General features: G+C 43.9%; 2 protein-coding genes and 1 long non-coding RNA gene across 4 annotated transcripts in view; 2 read left to right on the top strand and 1 right to left on the bottom strand.

Annotated features, from left to right (window-relative positions):
* Positions 1 to 2,639, top strand: part of TEX12 (testis expressed 12) — a 70,646-nt gene extending 68,007 nt beyond the window's left edge. For both annotated transcript variants that reach the window (XM_069742754.1, XM_069742755.1), the window contains exon 5: positions 2,223 to 2,639. In XM_069742754.1, coding sequence (XP_069598855.1) covers positions 2,223 to 2,367 — 145 coding nt within the window. In that variant the 3' untranslated portion in view covers positions 2,368 to 2,639. The remainder of the gene's footprint in view (positions 1 to 2,222) is intronic.
* The window catches only part of LOC138652041 (uncharacterized), a 566,979-nt gene that overhangs the window by 39,659 nt on the left and 515,266 nt on the right, over positions 1 to 12,054 (bottom strand). The gene's annotated exons all lie outside the window — the stretch shown is intronic.
* The window catches only part of LOC138651922 (carotenoid-cleaving dioxygenase, mitochondrial-like), a 28,964-nt gene continuing 26,614 nt past the window's right edge, over positions 9,705 to 12,054 (top strand). Inside the window, exon 1 of the mRNA XM_069742539.1 lies at positions 9,705 to 10,114. Coding sequence (XP_069598640.1) covers positions 10,078 to 10,114 — 37 coding nt within the window. The 5' untranslated portion in view covers positions 9,705 to 10,077. The remainder of the gene's footprint in view (positions 10,115 to 12,054) is intronic.

The raw sequence follows: 12,054 nt of genomic DNA on the forward strand, positions 1-12,054 counted from the left end.
ACTGGTATCATCAGCTGACATCTGCTGCCGCTAATAACACAGTGAGTGCAGGAGCGGCTGATGGGAGTATTAATCAGCCGCTCCTGTGCTGTAAATAAATAATTATAAAAAAATGGCGTGGGTTCACCTGTATGTTTGATAACCAGCCAGACAAAACTCACAGCTGGGGTTGCAACCGTCAGCTTCAGCAAGGCTCGTTATCAAGAATAGAGGGGTCCCTACAATGTATTTTTTAAATATTTAAATAAAGACACAGCCAGAATAAAGTATTTTATATGAAATTAAACAAAACACACTTTTACTTTTTTATTTAAAAATAATAACCCACTTATACTCACAAATTCCTAATTCCATTGAAGCCCTGGTCTCCTAGGTGTTAGGTGAGTATACCTGTTTATTATTTTTAAATAAAAAAGTAAAAGTGTGTTTTTGTTTTATTTCATATAAAATACTTTATTCTGGCTGTGTCTTTATTTAAATATTTAAAAAATTCATTGTGGGGACCCCTCTATTCTTGATAACCAGCCTTGCTGAAGCTGACGGCTGAGGGTTGCAGCCCCCGGCTGTGAGTGTTGTCTAGTTGGTTATCAAAAATACAGGGGAACCCACATTGGGTTTTTTAACATTCTTTATTTACAGCGTAGGCGCCGGCTGTTGAATACTCCCATCAGCCGCTCTTGCTTTCACTGTTATTAGCGGCAGCAGGCGTTGGCTGATGGGAGCAGTAGTCCCCCATCAGCCGACACCAGTGACCAGAGGTAAACTTTATACATCCAATCACAGCTGTGCGTGGAAAACTCTGGATGTTCAGGCCCTTCATTCAGTGAATGGGGTTCGGGTCCGGGTACTGTTCTGGCACCTGAACCCGAACTTTTTGTAACTGTTTGGCCAAACCCAAACATCCGGGTGTCCATCCATCTCTATTCAGGAAGTGTTTGTCTCCGAACAGCTTTTTCCTTTTTTTTTTTTTTTTTTTTTTTACTCCTAAGTGTCAGTGACCCTTCAGTTAAAGGGGTTTTCCAAAGATCAAAAGTTGCCCCCTGTCCTTGATCACTGGGGTGGGGAGGGGGTGGGGGGAAGTTGGGCATGTGCATCTCTGCTCTGTTGTCTATGGGACTGGCAGACATAATGGCCGAGTCCAGTCCAATAGACAATAGAGTGGAGGTACATGAGCCCGACTCCGCTCTCTTCTAACCCATTCTCAGGAATACTGGTTTTCCCAGAAGTAAGACCTCTACTAATCCATATTCTCTGGATAGGGGTTGATGACTTTCAATTTTGGTAAAAGCCCATTGTGTGCATCGATCCAGATGTCTTCTAGAGCTGAAGGTTGATTTTTCCAGTCTCATTCGCAGCCTACAAGACGTTTTCATCACATGCATGCATCATGCAAATCAGAAAAGGAGCTGGAGATGCCATCAGGTAGTGGCGCGTTGGCAGAACACAGGTCCGGCGGCCATGGACCTTTGATGTGGTCTCTGGTCCGCGGTTCTGTGAATCTTTTTGCTCAGTCATACTATTGGCTTTGTTGTGAAGTTTGCTGCATATTTCCACATTAGTGAAGTGACGTCGCTTCTTTTTTTTTTTGTGGTTTTCAAAATCTTAGTGAAAAAAAAAAGGCATTGTCGATTTTTCCATTGAAATCAATTTTAAGCTCGTTCAGAGATTTTGGAGGAGCTTCAGAATCCATGTTAAAAAAAAATAAAAAATAACAGACTGTAAGAACAGCTGAACAGAACTTCTGCTAGTGCCATAGAATTACAGTCGACCTTAAAGGGATTGTCCGGTGAAATCTAACTGATCGGTAGGTGTCTGACCGCTAGGATCTGCACCGATCACCAGATTGGAGACATTTTTTTTATCCCCCACGGAGCACTTCTATTCCCGTTACGTTCAATCTCTATGGGGTCGCTTGTCACAGCTGAACGCAGAGAGAATGAATGGAGCCGCGACCGAAATCGCTCTGCGGATCCATCCTATTTGGGATAAGTGATCAATGCGGGTCCCAGCGATCAGACGCCCCCCGCCGATCCTGCAGACAGATGACAAAGAGGCTGTTTGATGAAATCAAGTTAAATAGGGATTAATAAATAAACAGCAGTAATGTGGAAAGTTCGGAAATGATCATTTAAGGAGCGGTAATTGGATGGATCCCCGGTATTTCCGCCTGCAGGGATCAAGGACATTAAAAATGTTGCTTTACCTTTTTTTTTCCCCTTCAGTGAACGTTCAGCCGTGGATTCACTACAAGTACACAAGTTTGAAGAAATCCTTGTAGAAGCCAGATCTCTGGAGATGCAGATAAGACAGAAGAAGGAAAATCTCAGGAACCATCTCTCCACCATTGCCAAGACTTTACAGAAATGAGGGCAGATAACACTGCGTGCAGCTGTAAACGACAAGTATAATAGAAGCCGTTTATAAGAGTTGTGTAATTCTCAGGATAACATATATATATATATATTTCCCCCGGCCTCATAGAAACAAGGTTATACCAGGAGGTCCCCGGGGCTAGAATCTGGCCGGGGCGCGAGCTCCGACTACCCGCATCCTCCCTTATCTGCACCGATCCCTGGACTGACGGGAGGAGCATTATGTGTATAGTATTGTGTGTTTTCCTACAAGATAATAAATGTTTCACCGAAGAGAACAGTTTTTTCATTTATGCATGAAAGTAAAACAGAATCCTGGCGTGCAGATTCGCCTTCTGTAGAATAGTCGATAGCAAACATAATGCGCAGATATAGCAATGCGGGCTCATTCTACCTGCAAACTCAGGCGGATTTGCAGTGTGGATTGCTCATCACAGATCCACAGCAATTTATTTTCCAGGGCAAATCATGTAAACAAGGTTTTCAAAATCCCATTCACATGTTGTAGAAAAAAAAAAATCTGCACAAAAATGGAGAGAACGGTGCCGAATCCATTTAAATCTCATTCTCGTACTTGTTCTCATTGCAGATTTACCCTATTCAATGCCTTTTAGTGGAGTAGAGTGGAATCTGCAAAGAAATCCGAAAGTAACAAAAAGGTTATTCCGCCTCCAGATTCGTTGTGAATTTGTGAGCAAGTTTTCCTCTTTGGTGTGAACATGACCTTAGGGTGCGATTATAGTGAATTAGGATTGCTCTTCTCCCCATAATCATGGGCTGTAAACAGGCGGCCGGTCATCCAAAGAACAAGCGAAACGCTTACAAATAATTGTTTTCGGCAGCACATCGCCCTGTGTAACCAGCACATGTGCTGTCGAGAACTATGATATTGCATGGGTGCAGAATGCTCTATTTAAATGGGAAGCATGGCCAATCTAAACAATCTATTAGAGCTCCAATCCAGAGGTTTTTTAATATTATACTCACCAGCCGCCGTCTTCCACTCTACCTGGTGCCTCTCCAGTCCCACGGCGCCATCTTGTGACTGGCTGGAAGTCAGAGGTAACAGTCACAAGCTCTTGATGTAAGTCTATGAGAGCAGATGCCATAAACCTACATTTATCAGCCATTTTATGGCATTTCTTATGGAGGACTGAGAAAACCACTTTAAAGGGGTTATCATTTCGTGATACGTCTGGTTCACAGATAATATAGGGAGAGACGAAGAAATTGGTGACGTGTTCGATACTTATGTCAATCGCTCTGCATATATACAGTTGTGTGAAAAAGTTTTTGCCCCCTTCCTAATTACCTATTCTTTTGCATGTTTGTCACACTTAAATGTTTCAGATCTGCAAACAAATGTAAATATTAGACAAAGATAACACAATTAATCACAAAATGCAGTTTTTATATGAAGGCCTTTATTATCAAGGGAAGAAATCCAAACCTACAGGGCCCTGTGTAAAAGGGTTTGCCCCCCACCCCTTAAGGCCTCTTTCACATTTCCGTCGGTATGGGGCCATCGCAAACCGTCAACCCGACGTACCGACGGACGTTGTGCAACATGGGCAGCGGATGCAGTTTTCCGATGCATCCGCAGCCCATTATGAAGTCCGGGGAGGAGGGGGCGGAGTTCCCGCCGCGCATGCGGGGTCGGAAATGGCGGATCCGACGGACGAAAATACGTTACATTGAACGTTTTTTCGTCACGACGGACTGCAAAAACACGACGCATCCGTTGCACGACGGACGTGATGTGTGGCCATCTGTCGCAATCCATCGTCAATAAAAGTCTATGGCAAAAAAACACATCCTGCGGGCACATTTGCAGGATCCTTTTTTTGAACCAAAGCGACGGATTGCAACGGATAGCAAAAAACGGAAGTGTGAAAGAGACCTAAAACAGAAATGAACTGTGCTTTCTCACATCTTTGGGAAGCTGACTTCAAATTCCCTAACTACACCCAGGCCTGATTACTGCCACACTTGTCCTCAATCAAGAAGTCACTTTAATAAGACCTGCCTGACAAAGTGAAGTAGACCAAAAGATCCTCAAAAGCTAGACATCGTCCTGCAATCCAAAGAAATTCTGGAATAAATGAGGAACAAAGTAATTGAGATCTGTCAGTCTGGAAAAGGTTGTAAAGCCATTTCTAAAGATTCGGGACTCCAGCGAACCACAGTGAGAGCCATTATCCACAAATGGCGAAAACATGAAACAGTGGTGAACTTTCCCAGGAGTCGTCAGCCGACCAAAATTACACCAAGGTTGCACCAAAGACTCATCCAAAAGGTCACAAGAGACCCCCCAACAACATCCAAAGAACTGCAGGTCTCACTTGCCTCAGTTAAGGTCAGTGTTCATGACACCACCATAAGAAAGACCGCATGGCAGAGTTCCAAGAGAAAAACCACTGCTGAGCATTAAGAACATAAAGGCTTGTCTCAGTTTTGCCAAAAAACTTCTTGATTACCCCTAGACTTTTGGGAGAATACTCTGTAGATTGATGAGACAAAAGTTGAACTTTTTGGAAGGTGTACCATTGTTCCATTACATCTGGCGTAGATGTAACACAGCATTTCACAAAAAGGAACATTGCACCAACAGTAAAATATGGTGGTGGTAGTGTGATGGTCTGGGGCTGTTTTGCTGCTTCAGGACCCCGAATACTTGCTTTGGTAAATGGAACCATGAATTCTGCTGTCTACCAAAAAATCCTGAAGGAGAATGTTTGGGCCCTCACGCTGAAGAGCACTTAGGTTATACAGCAGGAAAATGATCCAAAACACTCTAGCAAATGGTGGATGGCAGGGTTGCCTACTTTTATTTTTTGCTGGACAGCTTCTCAAAAAAAAAAAAAAATATCATAGGTCAGATTTTTTTTTTTTTTTTACAGACATGTTAGATGACCATAATGACCATAATATACTGCAGAATCTCCTCCGAAACCTGGATCAGTACATCAATGGCTCCCGGTCAGTCTGTTGCACTGCTGAGCACTTTGGTGCATTGATAAACAATGTCCTCAAGGTTGTTAACTGGATTCTGGTCTGGCCAGTCAATGGTATCATCGAGGAACTGCCTACGTACCCTGGCTACATGAGGCCAGGCAATATCCTGCACAAGGAGATCAGACCCCACTGCTCCAGTGTAAGGTCTGACATTGGCTCTGAGGATTTCATCCCGGTACATAACATAACAGCAATCACCTTTGTTATCACATGGAGGTTTGTGTGACCGCAGACCATCACTGACCCAGCACCACACAGGTCCTGCTGGATGATGATGCAGACAACAACCACAAGGAAGCCCCGGGAGAGTGAGTGCCAACATCATAGGAATGGTGCCGGCACGGGAGGGGAGTATAAGCTTTATTATTTTATGGGAGCCAAGCGAGGGGTATGACAAGGAGTTGTCCAATTAGTGGACAACTTCTTTAATCCTCTACCTTTCTCCCCTGAACTGTTATTTATTTAATGTGCTAATATATATTTTTATTATTGGTGCTGTTGATGTGATTTTTGTTGCCGATTACCGATTGTCACGGGATCCTTCTCCGGTACCACACAATCAATAGAGCCAGCGATGAGTGAACAATCCCAAGACCTTTATTTAGGCAAAAATACGAAAGGTCCATATACGATCCACCACACAAAGGATAAAATAGTCCAGAACACGAATGCAGTTCAGTAACAGGATAAAAGTCCTAGCAGACAGAGGATAGCATAGTTCATATTCTCTTCTTTCTCTCTGAGATGCTGTGAACACATCATCATTCCACACAGGACTGATCTCTGTCTCACCTCCCTGATATTTTTAAAAGTCTCCCTCCTCATTCACAGGTCTGGAGGGAGAAGGTCTCAGGGGCTCATTGTTTCAACAAGCTGGGTCAACATGTCATTGGCATATTAGCAAACAACACAGTACTGCGGGGGCTGATATCAGATGGCAGCAACAGCCATTCATCAATTAGCAAATAACTCCTACAAAGAACACCATGAAAATAAGTAAAATAGAAATATACACAAAAATGATACCCACATAGCATATCACACCGATTATTTTGTATTTGTATGAGACACCTTCTTTTCGGCCATCAGGTGAACCAGCTGATATTATTTGTCATCAGTCTTTTGCCGTCGGTCACAATCCATTGGCTCGACGGATCCTTTGCAGATTTTGAAAAACTGATGCGACGGATTCGTTTTTTTCAACGGATCCGACTAGCAGATCTGGCTAGTTGGATCCTAAATAAATTGGAGCATGCTCAGTAAAAAAAAAACAGAATTTGACGGATCTGGCGCCTATAGGCTTCCATTCGAGCAAACGACGGACTGCGATGAATCCGTTGCTGTCCTATTTTTCGACGTACACAAAAAACCTTACTTTGTCCTTCGTCTCGGGCCACCGGACAATTTTCGACAGATCCTGCAAATGACGGATAAATCGTGAGGCCATCCGTCGCTAATACAAGTCTATGAGAAAAAAACGGATCCAGAGGCATCAGTTGCCGGATTCATTTTTTTCAAAATTCACATTTTACCTGCGGATTTTGTGCAGATTTTGTGCGGAATTTGCCTGCGTTTTTACACCTGTGGATTCTTATTATGGAATATGTGTAAAACGCTGCGGAATCTGCACAAAGAATTGACATGCTGTGGAAAATAAACCGCTGCATTTCTGCGTGGATTTTCTGCAGCATGGGCACAGCGGATTTGGTTTTCCATAGGTTTACATGGTACTGTACACCGCATGGAAAACTGCTGCGGATCCGCAGGGCCAAATCCACAGCGTGTGCACATAGCCTTATTTCTTTGGTTTTGAGCAGGTTTTTAATTGGTTTTATCCTGTATGTATTTGTTTTTTTGTGTGCATTTGAATGTCAATAAATAAAAAAATGATTTTCCTGTTTGGGATGTGCCTGTTTTAAGCATAATTTAATTTCCTTTCCTAATTGACATTAGTTACTGTGCAGCATGATGAATTCTTTTCTCCTCCGACTGATACATTTTAGCATCCCGATTGTTCCCAGTTCTAGGATTTCCTCCTGTAAAGCTGCAGCACCTGCATATTACAACCTAAGACACTGAGGCTGCACAAACCTCAGGAGATGACCGCACTGTTACTGAAAATAAAAGTCTATACAAAGACCAGCACTGATATTACCGCCTTATGGTGACATAGTGGTAGATACCAGTCCTGCAGGATATATAGAGATTACTGCACAGTTATAGATGGTGACTTACAGAGGATGTTCTTTCTGGTGGAGTCATTCACTTTTCCCGTCTTTTCCATCTGGCCCAGACCGACATGTCGACTTCTCCAGCCAGGACTCATCTGCAGAGAATACAACAAAGACACATCTGTCTTCTCACATTTCCAGCACTGTTCACATGTAGAATCATGAAATCCTAGAATGTTGGTGTTGAAAGGAACGTGTCCAACCCCCTGCCCAAAGCAGGATTCACTAAACCACCTTAGACAGATGTCTGTCCAGCCTCCGTGTGAACTATTCCATTGAAGGAGAACTCACCACCTCTCGTGGCAGCTTGTTCCACTCATTGATCACCCTCACTGTCAACGTTTTTTCTATTATCTAATGTGTATCTTCTGCCTTTCAGTTTCATCCTATTCCATCTCATATTTTCATGTGCAAATGTATTCCCAACCTGCACAAACTCCTCATCCTGCCGATACCCCAAAACTGAGCCGCTGCTGCCGTATGTGTCCCTATTACTGCACCTGCTGTGTGGTACAAAACCAGAGCTCTTCTTAGTACCCCACATAGTAATGCCACCACTGTGCCCCTTACATTGTAATAATGCCTCCTCTGTGCTCTCTAGATGATAAAATTGCCCCCTAGAAAATATTAATTTCCTGTGCATGTGCCCTCCAAATTTTGTCCCTAGAAAGTAATAATACTCTATGTGCAACTTTGATGGTCACAATACTGAGAGCCCATATAACAATAATGTTTAAGCGCCCACTTAACATATAATAATGTCCCCTGAGTCACCCATGTAGAATTCCTCTATATACAGTATGATGGACCCACAGGTCCCTTCTACACTGTATGATGATCCCACAGCTCCCCTATACACAGTATGATGATCCCACAGCTCCCCTATACACCATATGATGATCCCACAACTCCCTATATACAGTATGATAGCCCACAGCTTCCCTATGCACAGTATGATGATCCCACAGCTCCCCTATACACATTATGGTAGGCCCACAGCTCCTCTCTACACCTATGATGATCTCACAGCTCCCCTATACACCATATGATGATCCCACAGCAGTATGGTAGGCCCACAGCTCCCCTATACACAGTATGGTAGGCCCACAGCTACCTTATACACAGTATGATGAGCCCACAGCTCCCCTATACACCGTATGATGACCCCACAGCTTCGCTCTACACCATATGATGATTCCACAGCTCCCTATATACAGTATGATAGCCCACAGTTTCCCTATACACAGTATGATGATCCCACAGATCCCCCATACACAGTATGGTAGGCCCACAGCTTCCCTGTGCACATTAGGATAGGCCCATAGCTCCCCTATACATAGTATGATGGGCCCATAGCTCCCCTATACACAGTATGGTAGGCCCACAGCTTCCTTATATACAGTATGATAACCAACAGCTCCCTTATACACAGTATGTTAGGCCCACAGCTCCCTTATATACAGTATGATGGGCCCACAGCTCCCTTATATACAGTATGATGGGCCCGCAGCTCCCTTATACACAGTATGATGTCCCCCAGAGTTCCCCTATACATAGAATGATGTCCCCACTGCTCCTCCAATACACAGTGTAATAGTTAATAGCGTCCACCGAGAGCCCCTCTGCAGGGAGGAAATTAACTTTATTCCTCCAGGCAGCATTGCTCTTCCAGTCATAGGGGTTGCCCTGGCACAGTTTCAGTCACTGCTCTGTGTATAGAGAGTGGTGGCTGTAACCTCACCCTGGCACTGATTGAAAGCCGCCTCAGCACCATCTGCCATCCGGCAGTTACCCTACTGGTGCCCCTATAAATAATAATGCTTCTTAAGTGCCCTCTTAATATTTAACCGAGTCCCCCTATGTACAGTAGTAATGGCCCCAGCATCGCTGATGTGAGCAGGGGGTCGTGTGACGACTCTTTCGGTTTCTCCTAATTATCTTCTATTGAGTGTAGTCAAACTTATCTAGTCAAAACGTGCAAATAGCAAACGTGGTCGCATGACCTCCTGATCGCACCAGTGAAGTGTGCAGGCAGTGACTGATGCAGGGCCGGGAAGTGTTCAGTGTATGCACACAGAGGGCACTAGGATCCAGTGTGGCTGAGACAACCAGAGCCTGCAAGGCAGAAAACGCAGCTGCTGCCCTCGGCCAGGAAGGAGCTTGTCCGGTGAGACAGCAGCACCGTACACGGCACAGACAGGCTCTGCAACCTGCCGCTGTGCAGTCTGTCAGACCGGGGAGCCAGCATTGTGCTGCTGTCTCCCTGATACCTCAGATACTGGCCATGTCTCCCAATGGGCCCCTGCATGTGACCGGGCCCGGCACATTCTCATCCTCTGCCCTCCCAGTAGCTACGCTACTGCCAAGAATGAAATCAACTCTCAATCAATTACATCCCGTGCATTGCAACCGGAAGAGATCAGGATCTTCCACAGAAGGCAGCACAGCCTCCGCCATCAATGGATTTTATACTCTCGGCCCTGTACAGAATACCAGGTAAGATGCCGACGGCACCGGATGATGCGGTAGAAATTATCTCTTTTTTATCCAGTTTCTGGTCGTTTTAAAAATCATATATGCAAAAGAATGAGCATAGCAAATATTTACCGTACGTGGCAATAAAATAATCATACATGCGATTCCAGCAATTCTCGATCAGAAATGCTACTGAACTAAGTGTCGACTGCTGACGACCACGACATCTTTAGTGTGGGCACAATTGATGGTCTTTGGATTTAATTTCTGTTTCGAAGCATTCACCACCTTACGATTTTCTGTTTTCGTTTTTTGCTTTCTTCCCAGAGTCATAACTTTTTTTTTTCATTTTTCCGTCAATATGGTCATTTGAGGGCTTATTTTCTGCGGGACGAGTTGTACTTTTGAACGACACCATTGATTTTACTATATAGTGTACTGGATAACAGGAAACAAAATTCTAAGTGCAGCAAAATTGCTAAGAAAGTGCAATTCCACAATTGTTTTCGTTTTTTTTTTTTAAGTTACCATATTCATTAGGATTCCCTAAAACACTATGAGTTCGCAGATGCCAAACATGTATAGGTTTGTTTTTATTTAAGTGATGAAAAAAAAATGAAGAATAATAAAATGACATTTTTATTGATCTGGGGCTGGGTGAGGGCTTATTTTTTATGCGCTGAGCTGATGTTTTTATTGATTCCATTTTGGGGAAGATACAATGTTTTGAACGCCTCTCTTTGCATTTTATTGCGGTGACCAAAAACCATATTTCTGTCATTTTCATTTTTTTTCTCGTTATCCCGTTTACTGATCGGATTAATTTACTTTATGTATAGATCTGACATTTTTGAACGCAGCAATGTCAAATAAGTGTAGTTTTTAATTGTTTTATTTTGATTGGGGCAAAAGGGAGCGATTTGAACTTTTATGTTTTTTTTAATTTTTTAAAATATTTTATAAAACTTTTTTTTTACTTGCTTAGGAGACTTGAAGCAGCGATCATCTGGGCTATGCATAACTGTGCTTCACTCCTGCTATGTGTAGCATAAATCGTGATCTATGAACGAAGGCCACAGGCGATCAAATCAGCTGTCATGTGCAGGGAAAAAATGCGGGCTCAGATCCGAGCCCGCAGCAAATGCAGGGACACGAGCATGAACGTACCTATAAGTACAAGGTCGTAAAGGGATTAAACAAACAGGATCATAAATCATCACTAACGTGAAATAGATGAGAAAATTAATATTTTTTAGCCCTAGATGTCAAACTCAAATACACGGGAGCCAAAATTAAAAGCTTGGACAAAGTCGTGGCCAACCTTGGTATTTATTAAAAAATGTCTATGATTAATTGTTTCTCCTAATCATCCAGTAGCACAACCACTGGGGGGGCACAGAGTGCGGTTGTGTCGCTCTCCGCACTCTTGAGGGGCCCACCCGGAGCTACGCTACTTTTAACTGCATCAGTGTCTGCTGAGCGCCGATACAATTAAACTTTGCTGTAGAGCAGGAAGACTACTGAAGGGGCCATGATACAAAGTGAGGGCTACTAAGGGGGCCATGTGATACAGAGTGGGGGCCATGATACAGAGAGGGCTACTGAGGGGGCCATGTGATCAGAATGGGGTCCATGATACAGAGAGAGGATGAGGGGGCCATGGCAGTGTTGGGGCTACTTAAGGTGCCATGATATAGAGTGGGGTCTACTAAGGCTGCCCATGATACAGAGTTGGGGCTCTGATACAGAGAGAGGGCTACTGAGGGGGCCATGGCAGTGTGGGCCTACTTTAGGTTGCCATGATATAGAGTGAGGGCTACTTAGGAGCTATAAAACAGTGTGGGGGCTACTGAGGGGGTTTATCATACAGTTTGTGTCTTACTGAGCCAGTCATCCAGGATGCCGATACAGTAGAAAGTGCGATGCCGGGCGGGGGGACTACCTGGTCTCGCGTGCCAAAT

The sequence above is a fragment of the Ranitomeya imitator genome, chromosome 10 (genome assembly GCF_032444005.1).
Source record: "Ranitomeya imitator isolate aRanImi1 chromosome 10, aRanImi1.pri, whole genome shotgun sequence".
Lineage (NCBI taxonomy): Eukaryota > Metazoa > Chordata > Amphibia > Anura > Dendrobatidae > Ranitomeya > Ranitomeya imitator.